Source organism: Chiloscyllium plagiosum, unplaced genomic scaffold (genome assembly GCF_037043375.1).
Source record: "Chiloscyllium plagiosum isolate Xiang-an unplaced genomic scaffold, Cpla_swu_hap1 HiC_scaffold_9, whole genome shotgun sequence".
Classification (NCBI taxonomy): domain Eukaryota; kingdom Metazoa; phylum Chordata; class Chondrichthyes; order Orectolobiformes; family Hemiscylliidae; genus Chiloscyllium; species Chiloscyllium plagiosum.
Window position 1 is genome coordinate 23,394,996 of NW_028270147.1, and position 27,268 is coordinate 23,422,263.

At 42.6% G+C, this 27,268-nt stretch overlaps 1 protein-coding gene across 1 annotated transcript in view; it reads left to right on the plus strand.

Annotated features, from left to right (window-relative positions):
- Window positions 1-24,771, plus strand: part of LOC148149100 (uncharacterized) — a 44,649-nt gene extending 19,878 nt beyond the window's left edge. Inside the window, exons 2-4 of the mRNA XM_087990265.1 lie at window positions 10,100-10,242; window positions 11,315-11,371; window positions 24,456-24,771. Of these exons, the coding sequence (XP_087846391.1) occupies window positions 10,100-10,242; window positions 11,315-11,371; window positions 24,456-24,504 (249 nt within the window). The 3' untranslated portion in view covers window positions 24,505-24,771. The remainder of the gene's footprint in view (window positions 1-10,099; window positions 10,243-11,314; window positions 11,372-24,455) is intronic.
- Window positions 24,772-27,268: the final 2,497 nt, after the last annotated feature.

Genomic DNA, 27,268 nt, shown 5'->3' on the forward strand with positions numbered 1-27,268 from the left:
CCTATCAGAAAGATGTTGTGAAACTTGAAAGGGTTCAGAAAAGATTTACAAGGATATTACCAGGATTGGAGTCATGATTTAGAGGTGCCGGTGTTGGACTGGGGTGTACAAAGTTAAAAATCACACAACACCAGGTTAGAGTCCAACAGGTTTAATTGGAAGCACACTAGCTGTCGGAGCGATGCTTCTTCATCAGGTGGTAGTGGAGGGCTCAATCCTAACACACAGAAAATTCCGAAAGCTAGTGTGCTTCCAATTAAACCTGTTGGACTATAACCTGGTGTTGTGTGATTTTTAACCAGGATTGGAGGATTTGAGCTATAGGGAGAGACTGAATAGGCTGGGGCTGTTTTCCCTGGAGCGACGGAGGTTGAGGGGTGACCTTATAGAGGTTTACAAAATTATGAGGGGCATGGGTAGGGTAAATAGACAAAGCCTTTTACGTGGAGTGGGGGAGTCCAGAACTAGAGGCCATAGGTTTAGGGTGAGAGGGGAAAAATATAAAAGAGACCTAAGGGGCAACTTTTTCACACGGAGAGTGGTAAGTGTATGGAATGAACTGCCAGAGGAAGTGGTGGAGGCTGGTACAATTGCAACATTTAAGAGGCATTTGGATGGGTATGTGAATAGGAAGGGTTAGGAGGGATACGGGCTGGGTGCTGGCAGGTGGGACTAGATTGGGTCGGGATATCTGGTCGGCATGGGCGGGTTGGAACAAAAAGTCTGTTTCCATGCAGGACATCTCTATGACTCTATGACCTCAACATGAAATGATGCAAAAGGAACACCATCTCGAGAAAGTCTTTAACTTTCAGTAAGGCGTTTGAAGTTTCCCCATAGAAGACTACTGCACAAAATATGAGGGCATGGGATTGAGGGTGATTTAGAAGTTTGGATCAGAAATTGGCTAGCTGAAAGAAGACAGAGGGTGGTGGTTGATGAAATGTTCATCATGAAATTCAGTTACTAGTGGTGTAATGCAAGGATCTGTTTTGGGGCTACTGCTGTTTGTCATTTTTATAAGTGACCTGGGTGAGAGCGTGGAAGGATGGTTTAGTAAATTTGCAGATGACACTAAGGTCGGTAGAGTTGTGAATAGTGCCAAAGGATATTGTGGGTTACAGAGGAACACAGATAAGCTGCAGAGGTGGGCTGAGAGGTAGCAAGTGGAGTTTAATGCGCAAAAGTGTGAGGTGATTCTCTTTGGAAGGAGCAACAGGAATAAAGAGGACAGGGCTAATAGTACGATCCTTGGTTGTGTAGATTAGATTCCCCACAATGTGGAAATAGGCCCTTTGGCCCAACCAATCCACACCGACTCTGCAAAGAGTAACCCACCCAGACCCATTTCCCTCTGACTAATTCCCCTAACACCATGGGCAATTTAGCATGGCCAATTCACCTGACCTGCGCACCTTTGGACTGTGGGAGGAAACCAGAGCAGCCAGAGGAAATGACACAGACACTGGGAGAATGTGCAAACTCTGCACAGACAGTCGCCCGAGGCAGGAATCGAACCTGGGTCCTTGGTGCTGTGAGGCACCAGTGCGAGCCACTGACCCACCCTTCCATCATTAATGACTTGTTGCTTAATTAATTACAACTGTGGTCTCATGTTAAAACCTAATACTTCAAGGATTTTTAGGACTTCTTATCCTTGGTCTTCACTTTTGAATTAGGCTCTCTCTTATTTTTAAATTTATACTTGTGTTTGTGTTCGAAACTGCTTTTTTTTATTTTCATGGGATTTGTAAACAACATCATTCATATCTTTCACATGAGAAAACCTTGTAACTAGCTCTTTAATCTGAAATACTATAACGCGTTAACGAAGTGTGATATAGTTACATGCCATAAAGAATTAAAAATCTTTGTTACGTGGAGCATGAAAAGAGGGGAATAATTCATCCCTTCTTACCTGGTTGTATGTCTTAACAGTGTTACAAAGGGCATAGATACTATACCTAGCCTGGGGTAATGGCACTGTTGACACTAGCTGTGAACAGTTCAATCTTGGCAGTAACATTTTAATTTTTAATAATAAAAACATTCCCTCAGAATATCATGAAATTAATTGATTAACTTATCGAGATATTAAATGGAAGTTAATACATTTTGCTTATTATGGCAAGGGGACGCAATGGCCGAGTGATATTGTTGTTGGACTGTTAATCCAGAGACCCAAAAAATGTTCTGAGGACCTGGGTTCGAATCTCGTCATGGCAGATGCTGGAATTTGAATTCAAGAAATATCTGGAATTAATGATGACCATGAGTCCATTGCTGATTGTTGGCAAAACCCATCTGGTTCACTAATGTCCTTTAGGAAAGGAAACTGCTGTCCTTACCTGATCTGGCCTACATGTCACTCCAGACCTTCAATAATGTGGTTGAGTCTAAACTGTTCAATGGGCAATAAATGCTGCATAGATAGTGACGCCCTCATCCCACGAATGATTAAAAAATGAGCCTAGTTCAAAATTCATAACACTGTCATCGCAAGATGTTAAGTGCAAACATTCAGGCAAAATTTAATCTATCATGTGTTACAAAAGTGGGGTAACTCTTCACGAAAAACATAAGCTACAGCAGAATGTGGAGACTGACAGATAGGTAATATAAGTGGTATTTGTTCATGAAATGCATGTGTAAAGCTTGAATACTTCAAGTGGACTGATCTGTGAGGCACTGAGACTTTGTCTTACTACTTTTTGCAACTATCAAAAGAATTCCGAAAAGGATAAAAGAAAATTCAATTTTCAGTGCTATTATCATAATGGGAAATTGCCCCAGAATGCTTCCATTCAATGTAAGCACAGCAAGGTATGCACTTTCAGGGAGTGCATACTCAATACACACATAGGACTGTAAAGAGAATGAAAAATATCATATAACCATTATTTTACAATATAGTTTTTTTAAATTAACTAATAAAATGCCTAAACAATCACCTGCATTTATCGAGTAGTATTCATGACTTGGGATGTCTAAAATTAATCATGTTTTGAAATATAATATGGGAAACCTGACAACAAACGTGCTTGCTGTACCATAAGCGCAGCAGTAAATTATCTGATAACCTGTTTTCCAGTGAGAATGGTTGAAGGCCAGGCGATGAGGAGAACCGGTCTGTTCCTCATTAAGTAATAACCTAAGAGGTCAGATAAGGCCGTAACATTTCATCAAAAGTATGGTATCCTGAGAGTATTGCAGTACCCTAGTACAGCAGTGGAGTCCTATTCTGGGTGTTGTACTTAAGTCCACAATCTCAGTACTTAGGTGACAGTGGTAAAATGGTCTGAAGGCTGACCCTCAAACTTAGCCATTAAATAGGCAGAAGGGGCTGAAAGTTTGAGCAGAGAGATCTCGGTGTCCATGTACATAGATCCCTGAAAGTTGCCCACCAGGTTGATTGGCTTGTTAAGAAGGCATACGGTGTGTTCGCTTTTATTAGTAGAAGGACTGAGTTTTGGAACTATGAGGTCATGCTACAGCTGTAAAAAGCTCTAGTGCAGCCACACTTGGAGTATTCCATACAGTTCAGGTCACTGCAATATAGGAAGGATGTGGAAGCTTTGTAAAGGGTTCAGAGAAGATTTACTAAGATGTTGCCTGGTATGGAGGAAGGCCTTATGAGGAAAGGCTGAGGGACTTGAGGCTGTTTTCATTATAGAGAAGAAGGTTGAGAGGTGACTTAATTGAGACATATAATCAGAGAGTTAGATAGGATGGACAGTGAGAGCCTTTTTCCTCAGATGGTGATGGCTAGCATGAGGGGGCATAGCTTTAAATTGAGGAATAATAGATATAGGACAGATGTCAGAGGTAGGTTCTTTACTCAGAGAGTAGTATGGATGTGGAACTCAATGCCTGCAACAATAGTAGACTTGCCAAATTTAAGGGCATTTAATTGGTCACTGGGTTGACACATAGATGAAAATAGTGTAGATTAGTTGGGCTTCAGATTGGGTCCACAGGTTGGTGCAATATTGAGGGCCGAAGGACCTGTACTGCGCTGTAATGTTCTATGTTCTAATTGGCTTTAATACAAAAATGCAGAATGTGTCCTTTCTTGGAAATAATTCTTTCCATAATTTAATATCAACAGACATTAAAAATGTGACATCCCATCAATCTGAACATATCTCACGTTGCAGCTACTGACAGGCCCTGCTGCTTTGATTTAGGATTTATTCACCAAAGAAGCAATAATCCTACATAAATAATCTCCAGAGCCACTGTATTCAAATAATACACCTGCTGATGAGCAACATAAGTGTGAGTAAACTTGTTTATCCTTCGTTTCTGAATCGGAATGTTAGAACTCTGGGATTAGAGTGGTGCTGGAAAAGCACAGCCGGTCAGGCAGCATCTGAGGACCAGGAAAATCAATGTTTCGGGCAAAAGCCCTTCATCAGGAGTCCTACTGATGAAGAGCTTTTGCCCAAAACATTGATTTTCCAGCTCCTCGGATGCTGCCTGACTGGCTGTGCTTTTCCAGCACCACTCTAATCTAGACTCTGACTTCCAGCATCTGCAGTCCTCATTTTTGCCTAGAACTCTGGGATTGTTAGCCTCAACTGAAGATGGAGATACTGTATCAAAAGCAGAAATTGCTGGAAAAGCTCAGCAGGTCTAGCAACATCTGTGGAGAGATGTTCTGAGGAAGGGTCACTTGATGAAATGTTAACTCGGATTTCTCTGCACAAATGTTGTCAGACCTGCTGAGCTTTTCTAGCAATTTCTGTTTTTGTTTCTCATTTACAGCAACTGCAGTTCCATCGGTTTTTATTTCGAGATACTGTACACCTGGCATCACAGTGTGCAGCCTTAGCCACATCTAGCAGGTACACACATCACACAAATGTTGGTGGCTGATCAAAGACTCATCTAGGTAATGTGCGCTGAGGTACCACTGAGGGGGATCAGCATTTCTCAAGAGCAAATGTGCTCCAGTATTCATGTGTAATATTCAGCTCTACATTAAAATAAAACTTGAAAATGTTTTACAGTACAAATTCATATAAACAATGTTGCTGATGGATTCTGGTCTTTATGAAGCCAATGGTTTGCCTCTTATGAATGCAACATTAAATGATTATTCACTAGGACCCAGAGCACCTGTTGATCTGAAGCAATCATGCAGTTAAGCATTCCATTGAAAAGAAACTTCTCCCCCAATGCAGTGACTTACACTGGAGTACAATTGCAGAAATCCTGGGCCCTTTGGTACAGTAATAAGATAATTATCCTTCCTGAATTAACTGGGACCATGAGAGGAAAAGAACATTACAGGAACAGCACAATAGAACATCAAGCAAGTGGAACACAAGGCTTACCACATGCAAATGAACACAGGAAAATTGGGATGTAGGTAGGTAGGTGTGTGTTTAGTCTGTCAATAATCAAATTGTCTGATATTCATGGATTCATACAGCACAGAAAAGACCCTTCAGTCCATAGAATCTGCACTGACATAACTACCACTAAAAGTGTGCTAATCCCAGTATCCTGCACTTGTCCCATATCCTTGAATGAGATGATATTTCAAGTGCTCATCCAAATACTTTTAAAGTTTCTAGACTCCATTACCTTTCTAGGCAATACATTCCAGATTCCCACCACCTGCTGAGTGAAAAAAACCCTCTCAATCTTCTGCCCCCTTACCCAAAAACTATGCCCTCTTGTGATTGACCCCTCAACCAAGGGAAACAGCTGCTCTCTATTCACCCTGTCCATGCTTCTCAATATCTTACACACCTCAATCATTTCCTCCCTCAGACCTCTTTGCTCTAAAGAAAACAATCCAAATCTATTTAGTCTCTCCATGTAGCTCAGTTTCTTTTACCCAGGCAACATCCTGGTGAAATTCATTCTGCCTGCCCACGCAGACTTAGGAAAATCTTTCCAGTGTTTGTCTGCTATTCCACCATGACAGCATCACACCCTCACCTGAATACTGTCCCAACCTAAAGTTGACACAACCAGCAGGGGTAGTGACCAGGGAAAAAGTGAATTAAAATGTGACCTCAAGCTGCTTTTAACCTTGTCATTGCTGAAATCTAATTGGTGGGGGTCTGTAAATTAATTCCCGGTGTTAATGTTGTTAAACATGATTACCATGCAGGCTTGTCAGGAGCAACTTACCCTTCCTAGCTTAGTGAGGTTAGATATGTACAGTAGATAGTTGTAGCTTGATCATCCTATTACTGAGTTAACTTGGCACAACTTGGCATTGGGCCCTGAGGCTTTTCTAGGAATCAGAGCTCCACTGAATCCAATTATTAAGGCAGCACACACCCAGTTAGAATGGAGCTGGTCAGGACAAGAAGTTTTAACAGGCCTCACCTTCCTGTTCCACAGCTTCTGTCAGTAAATAGGATTACGTTTCTGGTCAAAAAGCAATTGAACTGCAGGTATTTTGTTTGCTTTATTGCACATTTTGTTTTATTAGCAAAGCGGGTTTACTCTGGAGTGAAGGTCTCCTGTTTGCAAAAAAACTATGTGGGAATGATGCCTAGCCTGGAGGGTTCAGTTATGTAACACACATGTTACGGAGAATCTGACAACCCGCAGTGTCTGCTCTGTCTATCGACTGAGGGAAAATCATAGCCTTCATTACCTCTGAAGATCCATCGTCTCACAATGTGTTCAGATGCAACCCAAATTTTTAGTGCATCTCATTCAAGTTGTATGAAGGATTATAATTAGAGATTTCCTCAATGGGTCCGGGAGCACAGTCCTGTTTGGAATGGAGTCATCCAGGCCACAACGGCCCTAAATTTGATCCTGATCCAGTGTAATCTTGGCTTGCCTTAGCTTCTGTAGTAGTCAAGTCAATAAAGATGACCACAGTGCTTCTGGATGAGGGGAGTGAGAAATGTTCCAGGATTCTGCTCCTGACTTTGTTCCAACAATCTCTTGCTGACATTCTGGAGACTAATGTGTGAATAAGCATTAATTAGATTACAAGTTTGCGGCTGTGCCACTAAAGATGTATATCAGCAAATATTTCCACAGCTTTGGAAGGGAAGCAGAGATAATTGGCAAGAAAATTAAACCAGAGACACTTTTTGAGTTCCAGCATCCTTCACACTGATTCCTTGTTGAATTCCTCCTCCTTGTCTGACATTTTAGTACACATTCCCCACAAATCAGGAAAGAAATGGAGTTTAAAAATTTTAAAACCAATTGAAAAATAATACAGAAATTTACTACTTTACATTGCCAGCATTTCTAAAAGCAATTTGATTCATGATGAAATCTGACTGCCCCCTATATGGTGAACTTTGTCTAAAAGCTTATGTAATGCATACCTTTGATACCTCTGAAAAATCATTGTATTGGTAACTTCCTGCATTGAATATGTAGTTTAACAAAGTATCTTGGCAAGCTCTGCACTATCTTATGGCTATTTGTAGTGGTTCTGGTCAGCTGCCAAAGCTTTTTGGGGATTAATCCCAAGTAATGCACAAAACAAATTATGTTTTGCTCTGTAATTATTAACATTTAACTAAGATAAAAAATTATCTTCAGTTATAAGATAAAACCAGCAAATGGCATGATGGAAAAGGGTGAATATTTACAGGGAGTTCATCAGCATCTGAAGAGAAAAGAGACATAGCTAAGGATCCTGTTGAGATTCCTTTTAACAAAGATAGCCACTGGAAACCCTAACCTGATAGATTTGTTGTGTGTGTCTCGCAGCTCATGTTTAGAAATATCCTGCGAGTCTCAGTACTTGGCTCGGTGTTACTAATCTCACCACTGAGTCAGAAAGTTGTGGGTTTGGGTTCCTCCCAGAGACACAATCTGGGTTGTTAGCTGACTGGAATAATGAGTTCAGATGAGATGTTAGATCAAGGCTCTTCCTGATTAAGTGAGACTATTTGAAGAGCAAAGGTGTGCCTTGATCAATATTTATTATTAATACACATCTGATCCCTTCTGAAGTCATTGTTGTTTCTGGGAGTTTTGTTGTGTACTTATTATCTACTGCATTTCCTATTATAATAAAGATTGTACATCAAAAGTAATTTATTGCCTGTAAAACAACATTAGATATACTGATGTCATAAAAGATATATATGTATAATTTATCGTCTGTGATTAATTTATCATGGCTAGCTTTTTATATTCGAGGAGAAAGTGAGGACTGGAGATCAGAGCTGAAAATGTGTTGCTGGAAAAGCGCAGCAGGTCAGGCAGCATCCAAGGAGCAGGAGAATCGATGTTTCGGGAAGAAGGGCTCATGCCCGAAACGTCAATTCTCCTGCTCCTTGGATGCTGCCTGACCTGCTGCGCTTTTCCAGCAACACATTTTTAGCTTTTTATATTAGTGTTATTTGGAATCTGATTCCAGGTCTGTGACATTACCAGGCTGGCCTGCTCCAAACATGGAGCTTTACTGACAGCAAAGCAGATAGATTGTGCCTGTGACCAGCAACTCAGGATCCTGGCCTGCTAGACTCTGGGGTGGTGTAGTGTAGGGAGTGCTGGTTGGTTTATTACATACCAACTCCCTGGTTCTGACACTGGGCGTATGTAATAAGATGTGGTGTGATGAAAAACACAGGAGGCAGATGCTTCAGAGGCAAAGGAAACAGATTTTATTAAAACAAACAAAATTGAGAATATATATAATCCCTGACAAGAAAATGAATATTTAGAAAAAAAACAATGCTATGCATCAAGTGAAATGAAACTTGTCTGACAGCTACTAACACACCAGTTAACCCTTGCAGCCCTGACTTGGTGCAGTGGGTTTTGAATTACAGACAGCTGTTAATTACTGGGTGACAAGGGAAAGAGAGAGAGAGAGTAAACATGAATCCTGGTGTCCTATCCTGTTTCCCTTCCTTGGGAAGTGTCCTGCACCGTCAGCCCCAAAGCCCACTCTTCCTACCCTATCTTACTGAACTGGGACAGAGGGTCTCGATGACCTGATACTCACCCTCAAAGTGGCTTCTGTTGCTCTGGACAGTGGTTCTTCAGTCTGACCTAATTAATAAAAATCAAAACAACTGCGGGTGCTGTAAATCAGAGACAGAAGTAGAAATTGCTGGCAAAGCTGGCACCACCTGTGCAGAGAAATCCGAGTTAATGTTTCGGAACCCAGAGTTCTGAGGAAGGGTTACTCAACCTGAAACGTTAACTCTGATTTCTCTCCACAGATGCTGCCAGACCTGCTGAGCCTTTCCAGCAATTTCTGTTGTTGTTTCTGACCTAATTAATATTATGTACAACTTCACCATAACCTCCCCGCTCTTGTATTCAATGCTTTGATTTAAAAGGCAAGTTCCTCATAAGCCTTCTTAACCACTTGACCTATGCACTCTGCTGCTTTCAAGGATCTATGGGACATTCTTACCAAAGTTCCTCTGTGCTCACCATTTGTTATGTACTGACTTGTCTTGTTAATCCATCCAAAGATCATATATCTTTGTGAGCTCATTTCAACTCCAATTTGCACCTCTTGTAGTTCATTCCTGCAAAACCCTTTCCCCGTCTTTGCTGAGAACATTCAGCCCTGTAATGAAAAGGACCTAACAGCTTTGAGGAGTAAGTTGCCACTGGTCACTTATGTACTTGATCAGGTAACTGCAGTTGGTTAATCCTGACAGTGCCAAGGACATTAAGTAACCTCTGCTTCTTTGCAAAAGGTCAGTAGAGTTAAAGTTCTCTTGTCATAAAGTTAGAAAACTCTAATGTCAGTGGCTCTACATTAAAGAGATAACAAGGATTGGTACTAATATAAAATGTCTGTGAATGGATATTTACAAAATTCAAAAGGGCTGCACAATGTTATTCTGTGAGGAGAACTTAGTGGTGACTAATCATTCTTGTGTAAAGGTATACTTGCCAAGTGAGCAATTTAGTCAGTCTTAGTTATTAAGCTGCATGAGTTGAGAATGGTAAAGTTACTCATTCCTATGATTGTACAATGATCTCAGTCTGTCTTGAATGACGCATTAATTGTTCCAGCACTGTTTGTAATGACAAAAGGTCCAGTTAGACCATTGTGAGTCTTGTCACTTGATATGTCCTGTTGTGAGATGATTTAATTCCAAAGCCTGATATTCCTTTTGTTCTTTGACAGGGTGTGGGCATCACTGGCAAGGCCAGCATTCATCTCCCAAGAACATTTACCCTCGACCAAGGTGGCCTGCTAGGCATTTTAAGGAGGCAGCAAAACGTCAACTACTTTGCTGTGGGTCTGGAATCACATATAACCCTGACCAGGTAAGAATGGCCAAAATTGTTTCCCAAAGGGATGTAGTAACCATACATGACAATCAGCAATACTTTGATGGTCATTAGCTTTTAGTTCCAGATTTATTATTGAAAATAAAGTTCCATCAGCTGCAGTGGTGGGATTTGAATTTTTTTTCACTCTTAGGCTAAGGGCATCACTGGTTGGGCCAGCATTTATTGCCAGTCTCTAATTGGCCTTGAGAAGGTGGTGAGCCACCTTCTTGAACTGCCACAGTCCACGTAACTCCTGGTTGACCCACAATGGCTTTAGGGAGGCAATTTCAGGATTTTGACCCAGCAACGGTGAAGGAAATATACTTCCAAATTATGATGGCTAGTGGCTTAGACAGCAACTTGCAGTGGTGTTCCAATGCATCTGTTATTATAATTGAATAATAGATCCATGCTTTCAATGAATTCCACTTGTTAAATCCGGCTGTTGACTCAAAACTAAATAAACAGGCAACACAGAGAAGCTATCAGAAGTGGAGCTGGATGGATAATGTGCTCATTACAAATCACAACATAAACTGTGTAAGTAAAGTGACTGCAGTCTTAGAAACTAGTGTTATCTGCATTTCTCTGCAGACAATAAAATATTGTCTGTGTGCAGTTTGCACATTCTCTCCATGTCTGCGTGGGTTTCCTCTGGGTGCTCCACTTTCCTCCCACAATCCAAAGATGTGCAGGTTAGGTGAATTGTCCATGGTGTTAGGTACATTAGTCAGGGGTAAATGTAGGAGAACAGGTCTGGGTGGGTTGCTCTTCGGAGGGTCGGTGTGGATTTGTTGGGCGAAAGGGCTGGTTTCCATACTGTAGGGAATCTAATCTAAAACAACCATCACTAGATGAACCACAAATATGTTTTGAATAACTGGATTTGGATAAATCTGAACAAACCTCATAAAATACAATCATCACATATGACCGTACGTATTCTCAACACCAGCAGTGTTAACTAACGTGCAATAAGATGGTGGTGGAGGGGAGTTTCTGAGACTGGGGCTTGTCCACTCTACTTGCTTTTCTTTTCATTTCTTTTTTCTTCTCTCTTTCCTAGATGTCTTTTAACTTACCTCTTGTTGAAGAACTCAGTTGCAGTGATGGTATTGGTGTGGTGAGTAGGTCCAGCAGCGCGTGCTTGTTGCGGCAGGGTCAGAGGCAAGTTTGAGTTCCTGGTGGCTTCTACATCTGGTGCTGATTCATGGAGGTGATGGTGGTGGAAGCAAGGTCGGGCCCAGTATAAGACCTGGCAATATTATGCAGCAGCTGCATTGGTGAGGTGGGCCTGAAGCAGCCTCATGGCGTCGATGGAGTTGGATTTTGGCTGCTGCAGTACTCGTTGGCAGCGGAAGTATCTGCATTGGCAAGGTCCGTCACTCATGGTGGTGAAGGCATCAGTGGAGGTGAGATGGGGCCAAAGAATGGCAACTTTTGTTCCAGGCGGGTGAAGGGGACTCATGCATAGCCACCAGGCCCATGATCCATGGTGGAGTACATAACAAGAAGGACTGTAAAGTTGAACACTCTTTCTTTGTTAGTTGATTTTTCTGCCTTTATATTCTATGATTTGATTTATTATTCTGTGTTTTAAGATGGCACCACTGAATGCCAATACTATTTGACACTTTTCACTGTATTTTGTAATAAGATCCACATGACTACAAATAAATCAAATAACTCAATGATGGAGATTTGTAATTGTTTAAATTCTGTATTGATATGCAATCCACCAGCAGGTTGTTTAAATTGCAAACCATATTTACACAAGCCTGAACAATATTTCTCAAGTTTCTCATGTATTTATGTAATCTTTGTCTAAGACATGCTTTATGTCATAACATTTGGTAAAAATTCATTTGAATTTATTTGAAATGATCATTAATTTACTGGACACAGTGTGAGCCCTTTCTTAATAGCTTACTCCAACTTTATAACATGTTCTTGACCCCTGACTCTGCTAATGCCAGCCTCTTGTGTAAGTCCCAAATTTTTTTTATATTTCCAAAATATACCTTATTCATAAAAGAATTTTGATGATCTGTACAATTGGTCATGCCATACATACGTAAACATTCCATTTCTTTGCATACAGAGATCGAGTAATCATTCGTATATACAGGTCCATACATTTACTATCCATATATTTAGCTGAGGCATCAGCGGAGCCCACTTATGCGTGGGCCCCCTGTTCTTTGGCAGGCAGAAGTTACACGGTGGTCTTTCCCCACCACGCCTTGGCGGCAGCTGCCCCAAGCTTCAACGTGTCCCTCAACATGTAGTCCTGGACCTTGGAATGTGCCAGTCTGCAACATTCAGTCGGGGTCAGCTCCTTCAACTGGAAGATCAACAGGTTTCGGACAGACCAGAGAGCGTCCTTCACCGAGTTGGTGATCCTCCAGGCACAGGTGATATTCATCTCAGTGTGTGTTCCGGGGAACAGACCGTAGAGCATGGAGTTCCGCATCACGGAGCTGCTCGGGACAAACCTTGACAAACACCACTGCATTCCTCTCCAGACTTCCTTTGCGTAGGTACATTCCAGAAGGAGGTGTGTGACAGTCTCGTCCCTTCCACAGCAGCTTCGAGGGCAGCGTGCGGTGCGGCAGAGAGTCCAGGCCTGCATAAGGGATCTCGCAGGCAGAGCCCTTCTCACCACCAGCCAAGCCATGACTTGGTTTAGATTAGATTACTTACAGTGTGGAAACAGGCCCTTCGGCCCAACAAGTCCACACCGACCCGCCGAAGCGCAACCCACCCATACCTCTACATTTACCCCTTTACCTTACACTACGGGCAATTTAGCATGGCCAATTCACCTAACCTGCACATCTTTGGACTGTGGGAGGAAACCGGAGCACCCGGAGGAAACCCACGCAGACACGGGGAGAACGTGCAAACTCCACACAGTCAGTCGCCTGAGGCGGGAATTGAACCCGGGTCTCTGGCGCTGTGAGGCAGCAGTGCTAACCACTGTGCCACCGTGCCGCCAACTTGGTGCTTGTTGGAAAGTTCTGGCGATGAGGCATTCTGCCAAATAACTTTGACAGTCTGCTCAGGGAACCGCTCGATAGGATCCGCCCTTTCCTTTACCCGGAGGGTCTCAAGGACACTACGTGCTGACCAGTTCTTGATAGACTTGTGGAGAAAGGTGTTTTTCCTCATAAACTTCTCCACGAAGGACAGGTGATATGGAAACGGTCCAACTACTTGGAGCATTCCTCGGCAGCGAGGCCAGGCCCATCCTTCGCAATACCGGGGACAGGTAGAACCTCAGTACGTAGTGACACTTGGTGTTTACGTACCGGAGATCCTTGCACAGCTTGATGCAGCCACACACAAAGGTGGCCATCAGGGTGAGGGTGGCATTTAGTGTGTTTTTTCCCCCGTTGCCCAGAGCTTTGTACATCAAGTCCCCGGCCATCTTTGATCTCCATACAAACGGAAGATGGCCCGGGTGACTGCGATGGCACAGGTTCTGGGAATAGGCCAAACCTGTGCCACATATAACAACACTGACAATGCCTCACACCTGATGAACAGGTTTTTACCCGCGATGGAGAGCGACCGTAGTTTCCATCCGCCCAATTTCTGCCTCACTTTCTTGATACGCTCTTTCCAAGACTTGTCGCACGCCCCAGCCCCCCGAACCAAATACCCAGCACCTTCAGGTGGTCAGTCCTGACGGTGAAGGGGATGAAGGATTGGTCGGCCCAGTTCCCGAAGAGCATGGCCTCGCTCTTGCCTCGGTTGACCTTGGCCCCTGAGGCCCGTTCGAACTGGTCACATATGTATAAGAGTCTGTGCACGGACAGCAGATCTGAGCAGAAAACGGCGACATCATCCATGTACAGGGAGGCCTTAACCTTCAGGCCCCCGCTGCCAGGAATAGTCACCCCTCCCAGGCTCGTATCCTTCCTGATGGACTCGGCAAATGGCTCTATGAGCATACAAACAAGACAGGAAAAAGAGGACAGCCCTGCCTGACTCCAGATCTGACTGGGAAGCTATCTGATTCCCATTCGTTGATTGAGATTGCACTGACAATGTTGGTGTAGAGCAGTCTGATCCAATTGCAGCTTCCTTCCCCAAAGCCCATTTTGGAGAGAACATCTCTCATGTACGTTTGCGATATCCTGTCAAAGGCTTTCTCCTGGTCCAGGCTGATGAGGCAGGTGTCCAACCCCCTGTCCTGCACATAGGCCATCGTATCCCTGAGGAGTGCGAGACTCTCAGCGATCTTCCTGCCCAGTACAGCATAGATTTGGTCAGGGTGGATCACCGATCCCAGAGCAGACCTGACCCTGTTGGCGATGACCTTTGCCAAGATTTTGTAATCTGCATTTCATAGTGAAATTGGTCTCCAATTTCTGAGTTCCTCCCTCTTCCGCTTCCACTTGTAGATGAGGGTGATGATGCCTTTCCTCATGTCAGTATGCTACCTGTCAGAAGCATACTGACATACACCTCCAGCAGGTCCTGGCCAATCAAGTCCCACAGAGCAGAATAGAGCTCGACTGGTAAGCCGTCGCTTCTGGGAGTTTTATTCTTTTTGAAGGACTCGAGGGCCTTGGTCAGCTCATCCAGAGATAGCGGCTGGTCCAGCCTCTCCCATGTTCTGTCATCTAAGACCTCCGTGATAGAGGACAGGAACAACTGGGAGGCTGCACTGTCGGTTGGCTTTGCGTCATACAGACTGGCATAGAAGGATTTGCTGATCCTCATGATGTCAGCCTGAGATGACGTTACCGAGCCATCTTCTTCCTTCGGGCTGCTGAACACTGAGCTCTCTTTGTGCACTTTCTGGAAGAAGAAACGTGAGCACATCCCGTCCTGCTCCTTGGAGTGGACCCTGGACCGGAAGATTATCTTGGAGGCCTCCGAGGCAAAGAGTGAGGCTCGCTGGCCCTTCACCTCCTAGAGGTCCTCTGTGACATCGATCCCCATCTGTAATTAAATGGGCATTGGTGACCATTCCTTTAGCTGTGTTGGCTCTAAGCACTGGAAATCTCTCTCTATGTCTCTCCACTCTCCTTTCTCTTACATTAACCTTTAAAATCTATCTTTACAGCAAAACCTAATATATCCTTATAGCGTCTCAACATTGAATTGTGTCCCATAATGCTCATGCTTTGGGATGGTTTATCACTCGAAAAGGACTTAAGTTGTTATTTTTGTTGTTGATGCAAAGTCCCTTGAATTGGTCAGTGTGCTTGACATGTGAAGTTCTGTTCTTGGATACTAACAGCAAGTCTGTATCTAAGGAAGTGTTTCAGACTTAACACGGTGTAACTGAAGCACGCATAGAATGGAAATTAACAGAAAATTCAGATTAAGGCTACATTTACCAAAAGGCATCTTTTCAGAATTGCTGATTTATCTTTCAATGAAAAAAAGTGATGAGGCTCCTCCTAAACTCTCTGAAAAAAAAATGTAAATTGGGCCATTCCATCTATTAAGAAAAGCTCTCAATGACTTAAAAGTGCCACAATGTTTTGGCACGATATCAGTCATTTATTCATGAACTTAACAGTGTTCACTATACTCCAAAATGTACTTCCTTTATTTCTTTATTTCCTTTATATCTTTATTTCTCTATGAAGTGTAGAAATAAGTGTAAAAAAATGGAAATATATTTCATACTTAACATCACTTACATTTTTTCTATGCTCTGTATTAGCTTTAACAATAGGCCTTTAAACATAGAGAGTTTAGCTTGAATCTATTTTAAATTAAAGTGCTTCAAGTATTCCCTATTGACTATTAGAGTTCTGTATGAAATGAGCTGGGCGTTTTCAACCTGGTCATGACTGGGCAATGCTATCTCTTCAATATTGATTTATCTGCAGACTAGGTGGTATCTCCTGTGGATTTAAAATTATGTTGTACTTATGGCTTCATATTTCTCATGACAGCCATTCTTTTAAAATGAAAAAGTGGCTAGGTGCGTGGCAGAAAAAATAGAAATGTAAAATTCTCAAAAGTACAGCGCAGAATCACAGAGATATAGAGCACAGAAACAGATCCTGTGATTCCAACTCGTCCAACTGACCAGATATCCTAACCTAATCTAGTCCCATTTGCCAGCATTTGGCCCAGAGGCCTCTAACTCCTTCCTATTCATATACTCATTCAGTTGCCTTTTAAATGTTATAATTGTACCAGCCTCCACCACTTCCTCTGGCAGCTCATTCCATACACACGCCACCCTCTGTGTGAAAAAGTTGCCCCTTATGTCTCAAAGCAGATCCAAGTATTCTCCCTGATGTATGTGATATGTGCCAATTGAAATGATTTATGTGGTTACACAATATGTGTATGTAATCGATGCATCATACCACGCTTTGTAATCATAATTCTAAGAAAGCACCAGTGCAGTCTTGCATTTTTATTGATTTGCAAACACCACCCAAGAATGGTGAGGTAAGACGGTGGATTCACTTTTCTTTTCCATTTGTTGTTACCATACGACATAAGATGTAAATGCAGAAGTAGTCCATTTAGCCCATCAAGCTTGCTCTGCCATTCAACGTGATCATGGCTGGTCTGATCATTTTCAACTTAGAAACGTGCTGGAATGACATTTGATTTTTTTTTTGGAAAGGACTCTGAAACCTTGATTCAGAATTTTCAAAGAATGAAAAGCTATTTCAAGTTGAAGTAGAAAAGTGCATAAATTGGGACAAATGCATATGCGCTAGTAAACACAGATATCACAAGACTAGAAGATACAGAAACAGGTAGAGGCCATTTGGCTCTTTCAGCCTTCTCAACTATTCAGTGGGATCACAGCTAATCCAGCATTCCTCCTATCCACTTTCATGCAAATTCCCCGTAACCTTTGATTATTATTCCCCTACTAATCAAGAATCCATTTGCAAGTCTCAAGCTGATTTATAAAGATTAAGAAAAAAAAAATTATCCCAAAGGTTAATAGACTGTCTTCAAAAGGAAATACTTAATTCAGGATAAATTGGCATTTCTAATGAGGAAATTAATCCATATCAGTAAGGATTATAAGACCAGATGATATAGCAGCAGTCTATGGCGTCTACTCTGCCGTTCAACGGGATCATGGCTGATCTGATATTCCGCAACTCCACCTTCCTATGTTTTCCCCATAATCCTTGATTCCTTACTGATTAAAAATCTGTCTATCTCAGTCTTGAATATTCTTAATGCTCCAGCCTCGATATCCCTCTGCAGTAAAGAATTCCCCATAAATTCAATTCCCTCTGTCTTCAACGCATGTCCCCTTATTTTGAGATTAGATTCTCTGTCCTAGACCCTCCCACAAAGGGGAAACAACCTTTCCAAGTCTACCCTGCCAAGTCCTCTAAGAATCTTGCATTCTTCAATAAGGTCATCATTCATTCCTCTATATTTCAGCAAGTAAAGATCCAATCTACTCAACGTCTGTCCATATGGTTGTCCCTCCAAAACCTGGATCAGGTGTGTGAATCTCCTGAAGGACTGTAGACTACTCCATTCTGGATTAGTGGTGCTGGAAGAGCACAGCAATTCAGGCAGCATCCGAGGACAGGCAAAATCGACGTTTCGGGCAAAAGCCCTTCATCAGGAAAAAAGGATGAAGGGCTTTCCTGATGAAGGGCTTTTGCCCGAAACATCGATTTTGCCTGTCCTCGGATGCTGCCTGAATTGCTGTGCTCTTCCAGCACCACTGATCCAGAATCTGGTTTCCAGCATCTGCAGTCATTGTTTTTACCTTGTAGACTACTCCAGTACATCTTTCCTTCGATGAGAGGCCAAAACTGTACATAGTATTCCAAATGTCTGTACAATTTTATCAACTTCCTTACTTGTATACTCTATTCCCTTTGAAGGAAAGACCAATGTTCCATTTACCTTCCATGTTACCCATTGAATTTGAATATTAGCTTTTAGAATTCATGCATGAGGACTCCCAAATCCCTCCATTCTCCAGCTTTTTGCAGCCTTTCTCCACTTAAATAACATTCATCTCTTCAATATTTCCTGCCAAAATGCATAACCTCATATTTCTCCACATTACATCTGCCAAGTTTTTGCCTAATAACATAAGCAGGAAAGTGGAGCATGAGAGGTAAAGAAGTATTAATATGTCTATTAATATTAATACCTCTCAAATATGAGTATGTGATTTTTTTAGGAGAATAAGGAAACAGAACCTGAGAATATATAAAAAAGCAGGATCAACAGGCAATATGAGAAGGAAGTCTATGACAGAATAATCCTACCTGGACTTGGGATGGAGCAGAATTGATGGACAAAATGATATGCTCTCATCTAAATTGGCATTCTGTTAATTCTGGATTCCTGATTATTTTGCAATATGGGTAGAAATTAGCGATGTTTGAGAAGATTTCTAGCTCAGGTTGATGATATGTATGCAAGTTAGCTCACTGAGCTGGAAAGTTTGTTTTCAGACATTTTGTCATCATGACAAGTTAACATCGTCAGTGAGAGTCTCTGTGAAGCACTGGCGGCATGTCCTGCCTCTCTATTTATAGGTCTTGGTTTTTTAAGGTGGATGAGGTCATTTATGGTTCTTTTATTCAAGGGAAGGTAGATTGGGTCTAAATCAATGTGCTTATTGATGGAGTTCCAGTTAGAATGCCATGCCTCTAGGAATTCTCCTGCAAGCCTTTGCTTCACTTGTCCTAGGATGTGTGTGTTTGTCCCAGTCAAAGTGGTGTCCTTCTTTGTCTGTATGTATGGAAACTCGTGATTGTGGGTCATGCCTTTTGGTGGCCAGTTGATGTTCATGTATCCTGGTAGCAAGTTTCCTGCTTGCTTGTCTGATGAAGTGTTTTTTAAAGTTCTTGCATGGTATTTTGTTACTGACATTAGTTTTGCTGGTTGCATCTATTGGATCCTTTAGGTTTTTTAGTTGCTGTTTAAGTGTGTTGATAGGTTTGTGGGCTACCATGATGCCCAGGGTCTGAGTAGTCTGAAAGTCATTTCTGGTATGTCTTTGATGTACGGTAATGTGGCTATAGTTTTTGGTTGCATTGTGTCTGCTTGTTTGGGTTTGTTTCTGAGGAATCAGTGGATTGGGTTATTAGGTACCCATTTTTCTTGAAAACATTGTATAGGTATTTTTCTTCTGCTTTTTGTAGCTCTTGGGTGCTGCATCTGATGTAGCTCATTATGCTCTTCAACTTTTTTTAGGTTCAAAATGCATTCACCATTTATCAATTTTAGGGTGTGCAGTGCATAGCTCATAAAAACTAATAAAAGAGACCATTTGAACAGACACAATCCATTTGGCCCCTTCAAAAGCCTGTTCCAAACTGGCCATGCCCCAGAGTGGGTTAATCAACATGGTAAGTTTCCAATCACTGCACTCCATTTGTAACTGTGGTAATTGGAACCAGGTGGATCTCATTGATTACAAGATCCTTGATTGGGGCTATTAACCGAGACCAAACAGGAAACCCTGGCTGACCAATATAACCAGGAGATTAGTGTGAAAAAGAAGAAAAAAAAAGAAAAAGGAAAAAAAAGAAAAAAAAAGAAAAAAAAAATAACCCGGGGATACTACCGCACTTAGGTGGAAAAAAAAATAACCAGGAGATTAAAAATAAGCACTACCGCACTTAGGTGGTAGTGTGGGGGTTAAATTAAAAAAAAACAGGGGTTCACACCTGCACACACATACCATGGGTGCTAGGGGAAAAAAAAAGCACTACCGCAGTTAGGTGGTAGTGTGGGGGTTATATATATTAAAAAAAGCAGGAGATTTCCTTTCTTCCTGCTGTGGAAATTGAATAAAGATTTGTGCACCTTGTGTCTCACAACTGCACACACACAACATGGGTGCTGGAAAAAAAAAGCACTACCGCAGTTAGGCGGTAGTATGGGGGTTAGCAGTTAAAAAAAACAGGAGTGTCACTGTTCAAGAAAAAAAATAACTAGGAGATTTCCTTTCTTCCTGGTGGTGGAAATTTAATAAACATTCGCACATCCTGTGTCTCACACCTACACACACACAACATGGGTGCTGGGGAGAAAATAAGCGCTACCACAGTTAGGCGATAGTGGGGGGGAATTTAAAAAAAAATAAAAAAACAAACAGGGGTATCAGAGGTTCTCTTCACTCTGAGAGCTGGCTCTGAGGGAGCAGGATCAGAGAAAAAGAAGAAAAAAAAATTTCTTTCTTCCTGGTGGTGAAAATTTGAATAAAGATTTGTGCACCTTGCGTCTCACACCTGCACACACACACCATGGGTGCTAGGGGAAAATATAAGTACTACCGTGGTTAGGTGGTAGTGTGTGGTTTTATATTAAAAAAAAAACCAAGAAAGTCAGAGGTTTTGAGAAAAAAAGAGAAAAAAAAGAAACAGAAGGTCAGAGGTTCTGTTCACTCTGAGGGAGCTAAATCAGTGTTCAGGACTCTCCATTTTGTGGTAAGGAGGGGACTGACTGTGTGTACTGATGCTATTGGTTTCTGATTGTTTCTAGAGGAAACCTGATTCCTGAACTAGCTGAACCATATAGCCAGTTTGTTAACTGGTATTCCTTTTTATTGAGGACTGATTTTTAAACTGAAACTGGCTGACTTAAACAATCAATGTGTTTCAGGTGTAACTCAGTCTTCATTAGGGAACTGTTGTTTCGCTACCTGGTTACAGCCTGTGTGTTACTCTTTTCTCTTTCATTTTGAGAAAAGGACAATGTTGATCTTGTGGCAGGGTTTAGTCCATGCACTCTTGTTTTTGTTTTGCATGTGTTTTCACTTTTTTGGTATTTGGACTGAGCTCCTGTGAGAAACTGCACCATTCCAGAGAAGCTGTTCCTGTGGGTAGGCCTGGCCCTTTGTGGGTGACTAGGCCTCTGTAAAGACTGAACATCTGTGTGTGTGCTTGGAGGTGAGTTATTGCTGCATCCTGGAGTTGACTCTGTCTTCAGGACTGGACCAAACCCCTGTGAGTTAACTACACCTTCACAATGTACTGTGTTCCTGTGAGTGGGCCTGCTCCTTTGGACTGAACACCTGTGTGTGGGGTGTGCATTTGCTACCTTCGGGTGTGAACTCTGTCTTTGTTCTGAAAACTGCATTGAGGATTTCGTGAATTTTATTACTGTATGTGGGTTTTGTAACTAATTGTGTTTGAATATGGGCCAGAGTGGGCTAGTCTGTACGTGGGGTGGCTGGGAGCTGGAGGGATGATGACCAGCCTGGGAGGAAGTGGGTTGGGGAGGGGTCTGTTAAAATGCAAGGTGGCTGGGGCAGCTGACAGTGTGTCTATAGGAAGGCTGGTCAGGGGAGGGGCAGCCAGTGGGCTGGCTGGGAGCTGGAGGGTTGATGTCTGGTTTGGGGGAAAATAGGCCAGGAGGGGCCTGTCGGTACACTGGGTGGCAGGCAACTGAGAGTGTACTTGCAGGAAAGCCAGAATAGGGTAGGCCGGTCAGTATGCAGGGAGGCTGAGCCAGGTGGCTGACAGCAGCCCATAGGAAGGCTGACCGGGGGAGGACCATACAGTACACAGGGAGGCTGGGAGCTGGACAGTCGATGGCCAGTCCGTAGGAATGCTGGCCAGGAGAAAGGATCAGTTAGTATGCAGGGCGGCTGGGTGCTGGAACTCCGACTGTAGGAAAGCAGATCGGGGTTGGTTTGGTTAGTATCTGGGGTGACCAGGAGCCGGGGACCAATGACAGTGCTGGAGGAAATGGGGCTGGGGAGGGTCAGTCAGTATGCAGGGTGGCCAGAGAGTGGAAGGCCAACAACCAGCTCAGAGGAATGCGGTCCAGGGTAGTCTGGTCAGTACGCAGGGCGACTGGGAGCTGGGTGGTCAACCTCCAGCCTGGCAGGCCTGGTCAATACGCAGGGCGGCCAGAGACCAGAAGGCCGATGACTGTCCTGCAGGAAGGCTAGCCAAGCATGGTCTGATCAGTATGTTGTGCGGACAGGTGTCTTTTTTATAGCTATACTGGGTCTGTGTTCTATGCACTGTTTCTGACTTGATTGCACTGTCTTGTCTGTGTTTGTTACTGTTCTCTTTGTGATGAATGGAAATGGGACTGGAGGCTTGTTCTCATCTCCCTGAAAACTGGTTGAACGGGGGTTTGGCTTTACTGCCCTTTCCCCTGTATACAGAGGGATTTTTGTGAACTGCTGCTTTCTGTTTATTGTTAAATGTATTTTGTACTGTTTTAATTAAAAAAGAAAACAGCAGTGTCAGAGTTTCTGTTCACTCTGAGGGAGCTCGACCAGTGTCAAGGTCTCTCCCTGTGTAAATAAAGGGGGACTGGGTGACATGATACCAGCCCCTGTTGAGTTATTTCAACACCGGACAGATTCCTGTACTGAACAAGAACTACTCTTTATTACAAATAAATAATGACCAAATAAACAAAACTATGAACAATCAAGAAATAAATAGTAGCTAAACTCTAGCCTCCCACACACATACAGATAGGCACAGACAAACAAAAAAATAATGATGATGGAGAAAAAAAAATACACTGATGGGGATACAGATTAATAGCACCAGTCTCCTTTTACTTCCCAAGTCTTTCTGTTTTCCAATCTCCTTTTGAACTTCATTCAATTGTTTCCAGGAGACATTGGATAATTGGCACTCTAATTATAAAGCCTCTTAGTTACTGGTTAAAGACATCAGCTGGCAGCAACTGGTGGAAGAAAATAGCTGGTTTCCTTCAGACGTCAGTTAGTTTTACTGCATAGAGGCAGAGACAGAACTTACTCCTTCAGCAGTCCAGATGTTTCTCCCTCTCCATCATAAACATTCTGGCTGTTCATCTGCCCAGGTGCTAATTAGAGAATTGTTGTCATGGTGATAATTTCTGGAAACTACAACTGGGTCACAATTGCACAAATCAATCAGCAATCTGTTGCCGGGTGTATCTCACCCTGTGCCTACCTCCCCGGTGTTGTGATGTCTTATATCTCAGTTGGCAATGCTTCCAAAGCAGCTGTGTGAGCACAACTCACAATAAGTTCTAGTAACTTGTTTTCCAAAGTGCAACAATTCCTTCTTTTGGTTATTATAATAGTCCTTATTCCATGTTAGCCCACAAAAAAAACCCCAGGAGATTTCCTTTCTTCCTGGTGGTGAAAATTTGAATAAAGATTTGTGCACCTTGTGTCTTTCACTATGTCTCACACCTGCACACACACAACATGGGTGCTGGGGAAAAATAAGCACTACCGCATTAGGCGATAGTGTGGGGGTTAAAAAAAAGAAAAAAATTGAGAAAAGAAATAAACAAAAATGTCAGGGGTCTGTTCGCTCTGAGGGAGCTGGACCAGTGTTCAAAAAAGAAAAAAAAAACCAGGAGATTAAAGATTTGTGCACCTTGTGTCTCTCACTGTGTCTCACACCTGCACACACACAATATGGGTGCTGGGGGAAAAAAAAGCGCTACCACACTTAGGCGATAGTGTGGGGCTAGAAAGGAAAAAAAAACTTTAAAAAAATTTTAAAAACAGGAGATGTAGAATCTCTTCAGTTCAGGGAACTGGCTCCGAGGTGGTTGGCCACAGCCAGTGTACTGGCCCGAGTAAATAAAGGTTGACTTGGTGACAGGCTACTGGCCTCTGTGCAGCTATTTCAGTGATCCTCTGAAAAGATTCCTAAAATTAAGCTTTCCTTTTAGGATAACGGTTCTAATCTGGCTCTATGTAACCTTCAAACCATTTTAAAGCTTTTTAATATTTTGAACTGCTTTTACTAAGAAACTGACTACAGTAAATTAATGAAACTAGTAAATGTTTCTACATTGCTTGAATGTCATTTTTTTGGCAACGAATGTATAGTGGTATAATGTTTATTTGATGAGAACATAATCTGGAAGTCCAGACAAATGACTCAGAGGAGTGACTTTAAATTCTATTGCAGCAGCTTAATTTTAGTGGAACTTAAATTTTAGTTCATAAGTAAGTCTGGAATGAAAAGTAATGCTGGCTACATAACTACCAGATTGTTGTTCGAACCCCATTTGGTTTGTTAATGTTCTTTGAGAAGGAAAGCCACCATCCTTATCTGTTTCTGCCCAGTGAGGAGCAGATCAGTAACATCATTGCTAGGTTGCTGCAGGGTCGTACAACCCTGATATTACTGAGGCAATTCCGAATCTTCTGTCCACTAGCACTAATTCCTCCACTGGTGTTAAGTATGCTAACATTATTGGTTTTGATCATGTAATGTTTAAGTATTTGCTTTTTTTTATGTCAGGAAACCAGGAAGAAGTATGAAAACACTGTCTGTAATATGTAGTTGCTGAGCACGCTTTGGGGAGTAAGATGACATGTAACTCTTCACTGAATTCCAACCTCTGACATGTCCTTGGAACTCTATACAGTGTAACTCCCAGGATATTGATAATGGGGGAATTCAGCGATGGCAATGCCATAGAGGTTGCATCCTCTATTAGAAGTCACAGGACACCAGAATCTAGTCCAACAGGTTTATGTGAAATCACAAGCTTTTAGAGTGCTACTCCTTCATCAGGTGAAGTCACCTCAACTCAACAGTCTGATCAAGACTTTTGATCCAGACCTTCAGAGCATCCTATGCACTCTCATCCCGCATCCGTCTCCTGTAGGAGAATTCACCTGCTTTCCGAAGATACACAAAGCCAACAATTCTAGACCAGGCAATTGTATCAGGCAATAGGATCCAGTGTGAGAACATCTCTGGCTTTGTCGAGAGCATCTCAAACCCCATTATACAAGCTTCTGTCCCCAGCTTCTGTCATGACACTACAGATTTCTTACAGAAACTCAGCACCCCTGGACCAGTCAAACCAGGAAAATTCCTCTTCACAATGGGTGTTTCAGCACTCTACACCAGCATCACTATAACAGCCTCAGTACTCTATACCAACAACTGCCAATTTCCAGATGCCATCCTATACTTATCCACTTCATCTTCAACCACAATGTCTTTGCCTTCGACAAGACGCATCCAGACACATGGAACAACCAACAGCCAGACACACTGTGCACCCGACAATACCAACATTTTCAGGCAGATGTTCTGTACACTAAATACACTGACAACATTTTCTTCCTTTGAGCACATGGTGAGGAGTCACTAAAATGACTACATAGCAATATCAAAAAGTTTCATCAGACTTGCCATAGACTGCTCTTCAGAATCAGTCTCATTCTTGGACACACGCAATTCCATCAAGGACAGACATCTCTCTCTACCTCAAGCCCATGGATAACCTCATGCTGCAGCATTTCTCTAGCTTCCACCCTAAACATATTAAAGAGGCCACCCCCTAATGACAAGACCTCTGCCTACACAGGATCTGCTCAGATCAGGAGGAATATGAAGGGCACCCTCTTAAGAATGGGTTACAATGCTCAACTCAATGATCACCAATTCCAATATGCCACAGCTAGAAACCACAGTGACCTCCTCAGAAGACAGACACAGGGTACGACTGATAGAGTACCCTTCATCATCCAGTGCTTCCCCAGAGTGGAGAAACTACACCACATTCTTTGCAACCTTCAACATGTCATCAATGATGATGAACGTCTCACCAACATCATCCCCACACCTCCACTTCTCACCTTTAAACAACCACCAAACCTTAAGCAGACCATTGTTCACAGCAAACTACCCAACCTTCAGGATGACATCGACCACAGCACCACGCAGCCCCGCCATGTCTCTTGCACGACATGTCACATCACTGACATGGATACTGCCATCACCATGGGAAAATCATCTACCGAATACACAGCAGGTACTGATGTGACTTGGCCAACATTGTCTGTCTCATACACTGCAGGCAAGGATGCACCAAGGCATGGTATATTACCAAAACCAAGCAGGCACTACAACAATGGATGAATGGACGCTGCGCAGCTATTACCCAGACAGGAGTGCCCCTTCTCAGTCAGGGAACACTTCAGCTGTCAAGGACATTCAATCTTGGATCTTCAGGTTAAGCCTCCTCCAGGCTGACTTCAAAATGTGCAATGACACAGAATTGCCAAGCAGAAACTGATTGCCAAGTTCCGTACCCATGACGATGGCTGCAACCGTGATCTTGGGTTCATGTCGGGCTACATGTGACCCCACCATACTGCTCTGTATCTGTAACGTCAACCTTACTGTCCTGCTTTAACACCATCACCTTCATAACTGGTTATGATTTCTCTGATACCACTTTACTTGCATGACACTGTAATCTTTTTCTATAAATTCTGTGTCTTACGTTCTTATACTCCACAACCACCTGATGATGGAGCGGCGCTCTGAAACCTAGTGCTTCGAAATAAACCTTTTGGACTATAACCTGGAGTTGTGCGATTTTTAACTTTGTCCACCCTAGTCCAACACTGACTCCTCCACATCGTGGGTACCTTAATTAGTTTGTACAGCTTTGAATTACTTGTTACTTTGACTTGACCCTTGGCATGCAAATCTTATACCTATCATGTTATTTCAAACATTTAGTTTACCTGCAGCACCACATTATTTTAAATTTTTTGTCATTATCTCTCTGCCTCATTTAATCAGATTATAGGTCATCCCTTTGCCTGTTATTCATCTATTGTAACTTTACTCACCATCTATTGCTCTTGATCATCTTAAGCAGAGACTTATTATCAGACACTCCTGCACACCAGTTGTATGCCTTTTGATCTCTCTGCCTATAAACTCTGTGTCTTAGTGCTTATCTCACTCACTGCCCCGGACGAAGAGACAGCGCTCTGAAAACTTGTGGTTTCAAATAAACCTGTTGGACTCTAACCTGGTTTCGTGTGACTTCTGACTTTGTCCAACCCAGTCCAACACCGGCACCTCCACATCACATTTCTGATGGTCAAGAATTTAATGATGGCTCAGATATTAGCCCAGTTGGATTTGTCCTGCATTTCTTTGGACAGGGCAACTTGCCACTCATATCATGCTGTGTCAACAAGTTCCCAGACATTCCAGGTCATTGCGAAATACATAATGACGCACAAAAAAATAAGCTCACTATAAATTGTTCAATACACGCCTGTTGAGTTGAGACACCT